This window comes from Myiozetetes cayanensis, unplaced genomic scaffold (genome assembly GCF_022539395.1).
Source record: "Myiozetetes cayanensis isolate MyiCay16 unplaced genomic scaffold, myiCay2020 scf6-25, whole genome shotgun sequence".
NCBI classification, from domain to species: Eukaryota; Metazoa; Chordata; class Aves; order Passeriformes; family Tyrannidae; genus Myiozetetes; species Myiozetetes cayanensis.
The window spans coordinates 47,545,274-47,560,002 of record NW_026087853.1 but is presented as its reverse complement, the minus strand read 5'-3'; the positions used below and the strand labels follow the sequence as shown (position 1 = coordinate 47,560,002).

At 41.9% G+C, this 14,729-nt stretch overlaps 1 protein-coding gene across 4 annotated transcripts in view; it reads left to right on the top strand.

The window, feature by feature from the left end:
- Positions 1–14,729, top strand: part of OSBPL5 (oxysterol binding protein like 5) — a 179,553-nt gene that overhangs the window by 136,597 nt on the left and 28,227 nt on the right. For all 4 annotated transcript variants that reach the window (XM_050335369.1, XM_050335371.1, XM_050335370.1 and 1 more), the window contains exons 7-8: positions 56–259; positions 6,072–6,156. In XM_050335369.1, the coding sequence (XP_050191326.1) occupies positions 56–259; positions 6,072–6,156 (289 nt within the window). The remainder of the gene's footprint in view (positions 1–55; positions 260–6,071; positions 6,157–14,729) is intronic.

Genomic DNA, 14,729 nt, shown 5'->3' with positions numbered 1-14,729 from the left:
TCTTTGAAGGAGCAACATAAATGTAACCTTTGTCCTATCCCTGCTTTTTATCTAGATCCGTGGAACTCTGAAGAGCTGGACCAAACTGTGGTGTGTCCTGAAACCAGGAGTGCTGCTGATTTATAAGACGCCAAAGATCGGACAGTGGGTTGGGACAATCTTGCTCCATTCTTGTGAGCTGATTGAGAGACCTTCCAAAAAGGATGGCTTCTGCTTTAAACTTTTTCATCCTTTGGACCAATCAATCTGGGCTGTAAAGGTAACAATCATGATGAGTTGAAGAACCTCTGCTTGGTCACCAAAGTTGCTGAGCACTAGTATTATCTAGCACTGATATTATCTAGATTTGCAGTTATTTGGTTGCTGTTAGCAACTGACTGCTTAAAAAGATTAAAGACACCGAAGCTTGATCATTGTATGACATCTAAGGAACACAGTTCTTGTGATTAGTTCCAGAGATATGTCATTCTTGGGGTATGGATGCATGCATAGGCTGATGAAAAGGGAAATATGCAAGTTCAGGAAAAAAATATCAATACCTAGAAGTTTTATGAAGCCATGGCCTACATCTTTAAAAGGAATTGAGGAATAGACCCAATTAACTAAATTCCCCAAAACTAGGACACACAAAGCACCAAGTGCTTTGCACAACACTAGAAGAGGGCTGGCAAAGTGACAAAAAATCAGGTTGATAATTTGACGATTTTTTTTTAATGCCCCTGAGGTTTGGATTTGTTTGCAATGGACTTGAAACTCAGTGGTCTGCTCAAGCCTTGACTGCTCAACAAAAGAGTGACTTTGGATATGTTGCTTTTATTGTCTCGTCTTTGAAATGCAAATAGCAAGGTTTTCTCCCCTTCACTTTGAGTTATTTTTCAGGCTGAGACAATCTCTTCCTGTACATTCAGTAGCTCTTGCAGTGACCTCTGGATCTCCCTGTAATGCAAATGATTAATAGTTTTTCACACTTCTTAAAATAATTCCCTGCAAATTTTAAAGAGCTGCATTTCTTCTTCCCTTTAAGAATAGACAAAAACTGAAAAAAATTAGCTAATACATGTGAGCAAAGAAGAAGATCCCAGTATCTCCTGAGAGGCACTGAGAGCCACATCTATTGGATACCCTGAAGACAAAATTGAAATGTTCTTGAACTCCTGTTTCCCTGTTAAAAACAGTGACTCGGCAGAGTTATCGCAGACATAATTTCTCTAGGAGACATCATGAGCGTAAATAAAGTATTACAAGCTTGTGCCTTGCTGCAACATGGTGAGCAGAGTAAATGTGCTTGGAAGGCCTCATGTGAGAGCAATGAAGACACTTGTCAGTGGCACCAGAAGTTCTAACAAAGCAGGGAAGCCCTGTGGGAGCAGATGAAGCAGATGCCCTTCTGCTCATCAGTGCAGTTAATTAACGGTTTTAAACACAGCTATACGATCACGATAAAAAGTCTTTCAATTTTTAATAAGGTAGGAGGAGAGAATGAAAATTAACCTCAACAACCAGGGGTAAGAGCTGCTGATTTCTGTCAGAAGCTCAGCTCTGATTTGTGCCTAGACGCATTGTTTTGGCTCAAAGTCCCAAGGCTTTCTTTGCTACCTCGCTTCTTATTCAATTTTGAGAGTTTTGATGCTTTTTTAATTCAGAGCATTCACCCAGGAATGTTGTTGATCATTTACTGTCTGTCAATAAAAACATTCCTTGTGACTTGACAGGTCAAGTGAATTCTTCTGAGAAGCACAGTCAGGAGAGAGGGAGAAAAAATAGAAGTCAGGTGCAGTCAGGTACTGAAAAGTAGTGTCGCTGACAGATCTCAAGCGTTGTGCTAGAGTGCTCTTCCCTTGATATAAAGCATCCAGAAGAAAGAAGTTTTTATCAATATTTATATGTATTTGAGTGTGTGTGTGTATGTATATCTAATTCTTGTGTCTCTTGAGAAAATATATGATAGGAATAGGGATTAGTATATTAAATGTGAAGGGAGTGTGTCTCTGGAAATGTTTCTGTACTAGAGGAAGTCCAAAGAGGTTTAAATTTTAAAGTCAAACTAATATTCTAAGGCTCTTGAGGATATTTATAAAGCTACATTTGAGCTGCATACTAGGAAATTCCCTGAAATCTGAGTTCAGCCTGAGTTTTTGTCTGTGATAGATGCTTTTAGCTATGAGGTAAACACCAAAATACACATCAAGAAGAAATCCACCAGTGAACTGCTTGATGTCAAAGAAGCTGTCTGCACTCTGACAACAGTTTAAGGCTGAAATTGCTAAAAATACTGTTTCATTTTATGGCATTTCACAGCCTCCTTTTAAAATAACTGGAGCAGAATTGTCTGATCTAAATTGGTTGTGTATAACTGTGCAAAGAAGGTCTGTTTTTTGGGAAATACAGATTAGCCTGAGCTTAAGCAAAAAGCCCAAGTTACATCACAACAGAAACATCTGTATAGATAAATAATAGATAACAGAAAAATCTGGATCAACAACTTCCACTTTTGCCCAGAATGGCTTGTGAAATTTTCAGGGATTATCCAGACTAGAGTTGATGGTCCAACTTTGACTTGTGTCAGTGGACTTGCAGCTAACTCGTGGTACATGTTGGCCTCTCTGCCCAGCAGATGTTTGGATCTAACTGCAGGGTTCAGCCCTGGAACAGATGACTGGTTCAGGCACTGCCATAGGCATTATGGTAGTGCTAGCCAAGTAAATTTGATGTGCAGGCATTTAACTTCAGTAAGAGCGGGGTGAGGTTTTGGGCCACCTTTCAAGGTAAAATGTAAGGCCATTGCTTATAGTTGAAAGCTAAATACGTGCACCAGGGTACTGTTTTTCCTGTAAAGTTCTCTGGGGTCTAGAGCTCTTAGAAGCGTATTGCTCAGGGAAAGGGTTCTTTATTCTACACCACTTCCTTGGCTTTTTGAGAGTTTTATCCTGAAACTCCTTTGCAGTGCAAATGGATTAGACCTTTATCTATTTGCTCTGCCCAGGCCTTTGTAAAACCAAGGCCAAAACTGCCAAGGTCTCAAAATCAGCCAGCAGTGCAAGCAGCAGTAAGAAAAGCTTCCCCCACGTTCTCCAAATGCTGCTACAGAGGCACTTTGTCCATTGTGTGAGGGCAGCGTGATCCCACACTGCTCCTGGGAACAGATGTGACTGCAGGAGACTGGGGAATGCCGACCTAGGAATTAGTGTGAGGATGTGGGTGTCTGTCCTCCTGCTTTGTGGGGCTATCAGCTGGCAGGGTTTGCCTGGCTGTCCCAAAAAAATGTCCTGGAATAGGTCATGTTTCCCTTTGAGCTTGCTCAGAACTTGGCTGAACAGCGTGGTGTGGAAAGGCTTTCATTATCTGCAGCTCATTCTGACATTTATTTAGAGCACTAAGTAAGTAGGGGTCAGACCCACTGCATCTGGGAATATATATAGTTTTAATTTCGTTGATTTTAAAGAAATTTGAGTCATTCCTTAAAAGAATATGTCCTAATAATGGGTTTGTGCCTCTGCTTTTACGGTTGTTTATTCTGTTCTAGAATACAAGTTAGTTTCATCTTCATCCTTACAGTTATCCACAATAGTATTAATGAGATTTTTTCCCCTTTTTTAAGTTTTGATTTATAGCTCTCCAAGACGTCTTGTCATACTATCTAAAACTGTCAGTCCACTCCATTTTTCAAAGCCTAGTCACCTCCCTATTTGATAATGCCTTTCGACTCTCAAATCAAATGTAAAGACAGTAATGAGATGAAGGTGATCCTTTCTTAGTTGTGCTGCCTAGGGGCTGCAGCTGAGCTCTGGGTCCTGATGCAGCAAGGATGACACTCACTCTTAGTGAGAGATGGTCATTGTCTTGAAGGTCTTGGACTCTGAATAGGCATGATACTCATAGGCTGGGAGACAGAAAGCATCATTATCTCTGCTGTGCAGATACAGAACATCATTTACTCTGTCCAGATGTTGACTTTATTTTTATGGCCTCTTTTCTTTCCTTTCTGTGGGAAATGGCCCCCTCCATATATGAACATGCCTTACTGTTGCATACATTTCCTTTACTGCTGCTTTTTGAGTTTATCTACGGGCTTAAATGTCTGTTAAAATCTTGTCTTATCCCCTCCTTCCCATCTCCCCCTTTTTTTAATATTGTTTCTGTGTATATGTACTGTTTGGTTGCGGGCTTTTTCCTCAAATAGAGCAAATGTCAACCTCTGCACTGAAAACACAATTAATGGTGTTATCAACAGTTCTCAAACACCCCACTCAGCTGCAAGCCACTGAAAGGAAAAATGCCATGGGGAATGATGCCTGATTGCATTAATGTCACTAGTAATGTCTTAAGCTGCTCTGCTCTGGTTTACTAATCAAATCTCAACTTTGCCAGTCCTGACTATTAAGCCTTTAAACAGTCTTAATTTTGTGAAGCTCTTGTGGGAGAGGGGAGGGAGAAAATAAAGTGAATAACGAGGATCCCAGTTTCTCCTGGCAGCAGAGGAACCCCATAGATGTGAAGGCAAGAAGCTTGATTGGAGACTGTTGTCTTCTCAGCACTGCATCTTTGTGGTGTACACTCACATACAATTTTATGCTTTTTCTGTGCTTGCATTCTTCATTCTTTCCAAATTTTGGTTTTCTGAGTATAACTTGAAAACAAAAATCCAGATAAAAGCACCATTTGACTATGAGGCACTTGTGTACAGGAGCAGTTTTCACTTGCAGTCACAGTTCTGTGCTTGTAAACTAATGCCAGGAAGAAATCCTTCTTTCAAGAAACAGGATTGGATACTGTAATGGCCCATGTTAGGGAGAAGAGCCATACTTAAACTGCAGAAATCTGCCTACAGATTTGCAGCACTGTGTGGTATTTTCTAGAAACTCAAGGAAATCTGTATTGGAACATCCTGGAGAAAACTGCTTGTTCCACCCTGCCATTGTCATAGTGGGCATGCAAGTATTGGTGAGGTTTTCTGCTCTGCTTTTATTTCTGGCATAATGTCTGCATATTTGAAGAAGGACCTGCTTTTGTGGGTTTTGTTACAAAGTGAGGAAGAGAAGGAACTGGAGGAGACTGGCTAACTTTGGAAATGCAATGGAAGAGGAAGGATCCCTGTTTATTTCAGCCAGGTTATGACACAGAGTCCATACCATGTAGAGTATGAAGCTGTGCTCACTGGGTACTGGAATTGCTTTTTCTTAGCAGCTTCTGTAGTTCAAAAGCGGAAAAAACGGAGAGGAGATCAAAGTGGGAGCCTGTGGCTCTGTTGGAAGACATGCCTAATCCCAGGTGGACTCTGCCTCCCTGGGCATCATTTCTGGAGGGTCATGCTGGAAGGATGGTGGCAGGATGTTTACAAGACACTTTTTTTTTTTTTTTTGCCACAGCTTCTAAACTAAAAGCAACATAAACACACAAAGCCTGAGGTGGCCATCACCCCTGGCACTATGGGATAAGGGTTCTCAAAGGCTCAGGATTTAGAGGTGAAGGACTGCAATGCAGCAGCATATGCCCATGTTGTGAGACCTTTGGTCCTCAGTCTGTGCTTTTGCCTGTCTCCACCTTTCCCACAGACAGGTTTTCAGGACAGAGTTTTCCCTTTGTTTCCTTCCAGAAAAGCTTCCTTGCCTCTCTACTCTAGGCATTCACAGCACAAGGTGTGGCTCTGCTGCTTTTGTGGTGGTGCATGAAGCGTGTTCCAGTGTGTGTCCATGTGCACCTCATGGAGCTTGTAAGACGTGCACATGGTCCATTCAGGTTTTGCACAAAGATGACTAATAGAAAATATTTTACTGGTTTTGTCTAAAGTGACAGCAACAAGATCCTTCCATTTCTGAAGATCTGAATGAACATAGTGGGTTTTGGGCTGAGCATAAGTTAGACCAAGCCCCATTTACATAGGAGCTCGTTACTGATTTCAAGCTGCAGCAGCAGTGTCTTGATTACTAATGAATCTTTCTAAATTACTCCTTCTGCTCCTTCTTTCTTTCTTATCACAAACATGCACACTCTGCCTGGGAAGGGTAGAAAGACGCTGAACAGTCCACTGCAGCTTCTGTGCCTTACATCTTTGTGTCTGTGTGCATTTCCAGGGGCCAAAGGGAGAAAATGTTGGTTCGATCACTCAGCCTCTTCCCAGCAGCTACTTGATTTTCAGAGCAGCCTCCGAATCAGATGGTAAGTTTTGGGTTTTGTTTGCTTTCTCCAGATTGCATACCTCCTGCTAGTTAAAAAAATGTTGATGCAAAAAAATTGGTGTGTAAAGGAAAAAATGGTGACTCACTCAGCCTGAGATGCTGCTACTTATCAGTGGTCAGAGTAGGTCAAGCAGACTACAGGCACATTTCATTTGCCTTGCTGAACAACCACCTTTCTGTCCATGTGTGTGGAAGAAGGACCTAGGCTTCTAAGAGAGGAAAAACATTAAGTCAGTATAAACTAAAGGATGAAGGGAGTTGATCCCAAAATTTAGATGAGAGGGGGGTTTAACTGTTTCTTCAGTTCAGCAGAGACTTCAGTGTGTTATCTGCCTACGTTTTACACTAGGTAGGGATCTGTTGGAGGAAAATGGAATAGAAATATTGAAGAACTGTTGATAGATGTCTTTCAGCCACCAGAATTTTCCTGTAAACTTGTTGGGCCAGGGTTTACAGTATAACAGGCCAAGATACGGGTAAACCAGCCCACATCTAAAATACCATTCTGGGAATTCACAAAATTATGGAAGGTAAATTTAGGTCAATATATAACAGACATGCCAGCTTGCTATGTGAAAATCTCTACAAATGACTTTAGTGGACCTAAAATATCAGTGATTTATAAGTAGATAAGAAGATTAAAACATGCTCTCATTCCATTTGACCTTCAGACTACTCTGATTTTTTTTCCTTAGCAAATTAACCCAGGCTGTTCATTTTATGGATATTTTTCACCACCCCACCAAGAGGGCTCATGTATCCCATGTGCTCCTTATGTGGAGTAGAATAGCTTTAGATTTGTTCTAACATCATCTATAAAGGCTCCCAAGCTGGCAGTATCTCCCAAGAGATAATCAGAGGTAAGACTTTTCTAGCTCTGATCTCTCTTTCTGGGTCATACAGCATGTGCTGAAAAAGCACAAAATGCACCATATCTGGCACATGAGAATTTTCAGTATCAAAATTATTGTGGGAAGTTTTCTGCTCCATGAATTATTACGTTTCTTTGGTATCATAAGAGCTTAGAATAGTGAGTTCCTGGAACACATTTTGAAAGCCAAGATATTGGCCAAGATTCTTGGGAAGCATGCAGAGGCCAGGAAGATCAAAGCAGGGTTACCTTAGGGTTTAGCATGATTTTCCTTTACTTTGCTGCTTCTCAACAGTAGGATCCTAATGTTAGATGGAAAGCTAATGTGGTCAAGGGAAGTAGGAGGAACTGAGATACCTCTCAATCAAATATCTTAACTATGTACATAGAAAGTAACTGGGGCCTTTGGTTCAGGATGAAATAATATATGCTCTTGAACAGCAATGCCCTACATCCACCTGCACAGGTTTGGAGCACCCACATTATGCCTTACAGATTCTGAGACTAGGGAGGTGACTTTTGCAGCCAATGGGAAGTGAGGCTTTGGGATCTTTCCGTTTAACAGTGGACTTAACAAAAAAACCACCACACACAAAAAACCAAACAAACAAAAAACCAAAACAAAACTCTCCAAACAAACAAACAAAAACCAAAACAAAAACAAAACAAAACAAAAACCAAACCAAACCAAAAACCCACACACAAATATTAGCATGAAAAATGGTGCAATTTTCATCTTAATGAGAATATTTGACTTCACAGCTGAGGCCAGTGAACAATAAGAAGTGACTGTATCCTTTGCAGGAAGGGAAGGAAAGGATGTGAATGTGCAGACAAGAGGGAAGAATAGCTCCCTCCCAAACACAAGAGCTGTCCTGGTGTTGTGACTGTGCTGTGCTCCTTTTGTTTGTTAGTTAGCCTTTGTGGGGGCAATTTGGGGTTGTCTGCTCCCTTGGGTGGGGTAGATGATCTGACAAACGGCCAAACACAGGGATGTCACACTCAGAGATGAGTGACTTGGAGATGGTATTAATGTCAGTAGGTCATGTAGAACGTGTGCAGACAAGGACACAGGGTGCAGCAACTGTTACATTTAAAGAATTCCATATAAACTGCAGCAAATTAAGGCTTGTACTTGGCAGTTAATACAGTTTGATTGTAAGCCCAGGAGACACTACAGTAATGGTTGTAGATGGCTACATAGCTTCACGTGTTGTAAAGAGGCTGCTCCAGGAGGGTGTGCCTGAGTTTGTTCTATTTCTTTAATGCACTGAACAAACCTGGAAGATGCACTTATGGTCAAGAGAGATGGGAGACTGAGGTAGAATGAGCTAAGCCAGCTGACACAAGCGGGGCAGGTGGAATCTCTTCCCTTGTGTAATGTTAGTGTGTATTCAGAATATGTTCACATTTCCTCTGTAGATCAAGACTGTGTGAATCTACAGCAACTCGGAGGAGGTGTCCTGACTGTGTCCTTCTTAACACAGTCTCCCATGATAGTGGTGGAAAACGAACCACAAAGCATTTGGCAAATATAACTGACTTGTGGAGGCCTTTGACTTGCTGGGGAGTATTGAGTTGCAGCATATGTTAGATGTACAGTTCTGCTATCCAGGCAACTATATCATGATCAGCAGTTACATGGCCTACTTTTTCTCTCAGCATTTCAGAATCCCTTTTTTTTCCCCTCTGCCATACCATCTGTGACAGACTGTTGGTAGGATTTAACATCCTGACTTCTGGACAGCCTGCAGAACCATCACCCAGCTACAGCGTATTTCACATTCACAGACCACAGCAGCAGTCTGCTTTGTGATGTGTTTTAAAGACATCTGGAAGGTCATATCAGCCTGCAAGGCTCAAACTTTCTTTCCAGTTTCAAAAAAGAAAACTGCTTTTTCCAAAACAGTGACTGTACAGGCATATCAGATTTATGCTGATGAGTGACTTAGAATTAGTAGTTCAAACCTACCCTGTGCTTTCTGCCCAGACCGTTCTAGGGCTGTCCCTGAGGTCTCCTAAACAGTGCCCCAGACCTCCTATGCATTTTGAGTCACCTGCTTAAATCTCACAGTGCAGATCTCCACTTTGCAACAGGCACTGCCACCAAAGGGATTACTGGAGGACTTCAAAGTGGCAGATTACCAAGGGTTAAACGCTTAACAGTGGAATTGTAAACCAAACTTACGTACTGTTCCTCACTGTCTATCTGCTCTTTGAGTAGTCTCCATTGCCTAATGTGGATGGAGTTGTGTGGAATTCCTCATGGTCTGGCTCAGAGTGGTGGTGTTTCTCTGCTAGGCATCTGGCCCTTCCCCCAGAACTGATGCTCTGATCTGGGGAGGAAATTAGATTATTGAAATAAGGGTCACACATAGAAGCAATGAACCAGAAGGAATATTGCAATTTGAGACCAAGTTCACAGTGAAATATGTCTCTGGATCCTGGCAACTCTGGAGAAAACAGAAGTTACCTTTGTAGCTGTATATCTGCCTTTCATATTCCTTAGACCTTTCACAGCAGTTTAAAATCCAACCATTTGCAACCAGACTCCATTTAGCTCAGTGCGTACATTGCACCTGCAGGTAATTGAGAGTTCACATCCTTGTATCTTGACAGCCAAAGTGCAAGAAATCATGCACACAGGCACCCAAATGGTGCAAAATAAGCAGTCAGCTGAACACAATGACCTTAATGTTCACTGACTGAACCAAATCAGCCTCTTCCTCACAATTCCTGATTTGTGTGCACTTGAGCAAGAATTCATCATTTCCAGGTGACAGTCTATTTCAGGTTGATTTTTAAAAGCATCTATCTTGTAAATGTGAGGCATGAGGCCAAAGCTGGATGACTTTAATAATTCAAGAAGAATAATATTCCCTTAGTGATGCCTCTCTGGAGGAATGTATGGTTACTCAGTGTGAGTCTTTTGAAGTCTTAATTGGCAAGAGATTCATTCCAGGTGTTCTGTAGCTACAGGAATGCAAGGGAAAAGAAGTGTAGTCCCAGACGGATTTCAGTGTGCAATGGTGTGATTCCATCTCGAGCAGGTTTTTGTTGCTGGTGAGTGCTGAGAGAACATTGGCTGTGTCCTCTGTGACCAGCTGTTGCAAAATGTGGCAGATAGACTTGGCACATCAGATGATGAGTTGTTCTAGGTGAGTGATGGTGACTGCAAAGAATTTCCAAATGGAATAGCTTAGTATTTTCAATGCTGTCTTTTTTTTTGTCCTGTGGGATATTTTAATTTTATATCTATTCAAAGACTAGGACTCAAGTCATTCCCTGAACTCAACCTAGGTGGGCAGCATAAGCACCTTCTGTTGTTTTGATTGTTTGCGGGAGGGGGGAGTTTCCAAGAAGGAGAAGAAATGGTTGTTGTTACTTGGTTTTAGTAGTTGCTTTTGTCTGTGAGAAAAATGAGTTGTTGCAAGCATGTGCCTGCTCCTGTTCAGCCTTGCAGCCTCCAGGTTTCTGCACAGTGCCAGCAGTGCCCTGCCAACCCGGGAAATGTCCTGCAGGAGTTGTAGGGTTTCCCATTTGCACAGCTGTACTGCAGAATCATCTCAAAGGACGAGGTGCTTTTCCAGCCTGCTGAGCCAAAAGGCCTGCAGAAAGCATATGGAAGGTTTCAAAACATGTGTGGGATGCATGTTCAGCTTTGTTTTTGCAAAGTTAAAGCAACATGCATCCTTTATTAGCTTTTGTTTTCCCAAACCTTTCAAGAGGGAAGGAACTTTGGAACCCCACTGTGTTTAACTGATTTTTCAAAGAGCTTCCTTTTTCAAATTGTTACTCATGACTGTTGCCATTTTGCTATAAACACATATAACAGAGAAAAGGGTTTACAGGCCTGCTCAGGGGAGACTCCTCTGGAATTTGGCACAGGGATGTGTTGGGGGGAGTGTTTCAGTTGAGCTCAGATGAGTGATATGCACATGATCATCCTGTTCTCCTGGGAATTCTGTCACATGCCAAATGCTCTGATCATCATTTACTAGAGTGGGAATGGATATTAAGTAGATATTGAAACCAGTGATTGGTGCAAGGAGAGAGGCTTCTACAAAGTAGCGCAGGCACGGGAGCTAGCCCTAGCACTCTGCTAGGACATCCACTTTTGGTGCCTCAGGAACAACCTTGTCAAAGAGTCTCACTCTTTCCCCTTTGTTCCTTTTGAGCCAAAGGGGGCTGGGCAACCCTCCCACATGACCTGTTCAGGTGCTGAGAGATGGGTGGTATGAAATGTCCTCCTTGTTCTGCCTGTCAAGCAGAATTGTCTAGCTGGACTTGACATAGCACATCAAAGCAGAGGATTTCTCTAGATGGGGCGCCATTTCTCCCCATTGTTATCCTCACTGAGTATTCTCTTAGCTTGGAGGGAAGATTTCTATTGCTGAGCTTTGTAAATCTTCTATGTGCCTTGTGAGATACATGGCAGTATCATGTGTAGATGGATTATTTTCCTCTCTCCCTCTTTGATCCTTTCCCCTCTGCAGCCCAGGTAAGACCCACAGCTTACTCTAGGTCTGCCCCCCATAAGTCAGTAACAAAAATACTCTAAATACAGTGAAGAAAGGGTCAAGCTCAGAAATAACGTTTCAAAGGGAATACTTAGTTCCCAGCTCCCAAGCAGAAGGAGGTAATGCAGGTGTTCTTGGAGACAACATGATCTCTGCAGAAATTGCCCAGAAGTAATCGCTGTGGTGAAGATATTAACACAGCAGGTAATCCTGAGTGCACATGCAGGACAACCAGGGGATCAGGCCCAGCCAGAGCATTGTTTGTGAAGGGAAGGTCCTGCTTGACCAACCTGATCTCCTTCCATGACAAGGTGACCTGCTTAGTGGATGAGCACTGGAACAGACTGTCCAGGGAAGTGGCTGGGCCACCAGCCCTGGAGGTATTTGAAAGACATAATGGTGTGCACTTACAGACATGGGTTAGTGGTTGCTTGACAGTGCTGCATTATCAGTTGGACTTCATGATCTTAGAGGTGTTTTCCAATGTAAACATTGGAATAATATAGAATTCTATGATTCTATATGATTTGATTTAAGAAGAGCTTAAAAGCCCACGTGGAGATTTTGCCATAGGCTAACAATTAGCTTTTGGGGTTTTCTTCAGAATTTAAACATATGCTCCTTTTATGCCACAATTTGTGAAAAATTATAACTGGTAATCAATTGCAATGTTTTACATTGAGGCTTTAAATACCTCAAACCTTCTCAAAGAATGCTATTGTACATTTTTTTTTACTTTCTTTATATGCATCCTATTGGGCTGCTGTTCCTGTCTGAAGGAACCACATTTTGGATTCTTTTCTGATCTAATTACCTTGTGTACAAAAAACCCTACTTGAGTCAACCACTCAAAATTAGAATAAGTGAGAATTAAGGCAATCATGTAGCCTTCATGCAGACTGCCATGACTATAGATGGCAGCCTTTAATTATGTGACCACATACTTTTCTCCCCTTCTGCAGTTCCTGAGGGAGTGAGTAGACTTGTCAGGTAAGCAATTCAGTAATCCAGATGCTAATATTTTTGTATCATCTTTACAATAAAGAAGAATATAACATAATAGCAAGGTCACTCAGATGTGAAAACAATTCATATAGTCTTTTAGCAAGGAAACAGATTTATGTTGTGTGCAATCCCTGTAATTGAGAGAATATAATTTTATTATATTGTCCTGCAATTAACACACCGTTGACTTGCAGAGAATGTAACCTTTTCATTTGCAGAGGTAAGCCCTTGTCTTACATTTGAGTTAGTGACATATATTTGTTTGGATTCACAGCTCCACCTGATGGCTGAAGACCCATTTCTTAGCTTGGGGATGGTGTACATCCCTTCAGTTCATTTTCTGTTAGGAATGAAAATAAGGGTGTAGACTGATGCCATTTCAGTTTTCTGCAGAATACAAGTAATGCTGACTGCTGATGCACAGCGAGTTCCTCTAAAGCTTTGTGTATCTGCCTTGGACTATTAAAATTAATATTTAATTTTTAATTTTTTTAAAAAAGTTAGGCTGTTTGAATAAGGCTTCAACAAAGAAAGATCCAAGTTATTCATAACCCCTTCCAGGGAGTTAGATGAAAACCCTGGATATATTGTGTAGAAATTTCCTCTAGTGATGTGGTGAACCCCAAAGTTTTGACCAAGCCTGTAAGTTCATGTCAGTACTGGTGAATACCTGTGGCAGTGGCAGTGGCAGTAGGGGTAAAAGAGCTGCCCATGAGGCCGTGGCCAGTGTTGCCTGCTCTGCCTACAGCCCTGGGGAGGGTTGGGCTGCAGGGGTACAGTGAGGGAGATGTCAGAGGGAGGCTTTGGGTCACCGCTGCCACAACCATCCTAAGATAATGTGTGTACGTGGTGCTGCAGGGCACTGAGGAGACACCACTGCCCCAAAGGGCCCATGCTGCTGCAAACCAACCTACCTGTCAAAGCACCTGATTTTACAAGCCCATTGAATTTAAAAATACCTTGACATATGCAGCATTTCCAAATGTCAAATCATGCGGTCCTCACTCTGTGGAGCTGGAAAAGAAAAGCAAAGGTAAAAGCAGAGGAAAGTCAAGGTGGGGAGCCTGAGCAGGAGGGTGCTCCCTTGTGTGGAATAGCCTGAAACACGAATAATCTCCATCTTGGTGGGTTTGGGGGGAGGGGATACGTAGGAGGAAGTAGATTTGTGCTCAGTGCAACTATTAGCTCTAATGGGTTATCCATGCAAATCCTCCACAGGGTGAGAAGGGAATAAATCTCTGCATGTAAAGCCTTAATGCAAGAATATTTGTTAAGTACAAAATAGTGTGATATCAATTCCAACAGCATTCAGTCTTTTATTACCCACTATTTGTGATGTTATTATTAAATCATAAGCTGATGCTGAAGGAATTTATAGGATGAAATTAGAATAAATCATGGGCTCTGCAGTGTTTGTGGCTAAATGTTCAAGTGCAATTCTTCAAAGATTTGAGGTATTTTTATTTTTCTGGGTGCAGCTTTGTGTCAAAGCAAGTACTGAAAGCCACTCAAATTTATATACATATGTTTTAGAGGTTTTTTTTAGACTCTCACTGATCTTCTTATAGAGCCACATTTCGGTCATATAGAAATTGATGGGAGTTCTGCCCAAGAGAACAGCATGTGCTTGATGCTGTGTGATAGAATTGAATGTAATGGAAAAATTTCCCAAATGGGACCTAGGAATGAATGTGGTCCAGGGAAAACCTGTTTGTAGCACTCGTCATTGCTCAAGCAAAATCCTTTTGTTTTCTTCACTGAGAAGTGTAATGAAGAGCTCTGTTTTACATGCTTGAAATTAGAGGATAACTCCCTTGATACTTCAGTTCTCGAATGTTCAGCCAACTTGCAGGTGCCCTGGCCTCATTATTGACTGCACTGTAGAAGCAGGCTATTTTCAGGTACTTCCAGGAATACAGCAGCTGCAGCACTGTGGTGGTTAGGCTTTAACACACAGCTTTGTAGTTGTGTAAGGATCATTGCGAAAGGAGCCGAGGGTCAGTTTGGATTCCTGTGCTTCTCATTTGCTGTCTGTCCATGGGACCTGTGTAGGCCATAAGGAAATCCAGTGTGGCTGTGCATGGGAACTGCAGTTTGTCTCGTCTCTGTGCTGTGCTTTAAGTTGCAAAATAGACCCCTCAGGTTAAGATATTTTGT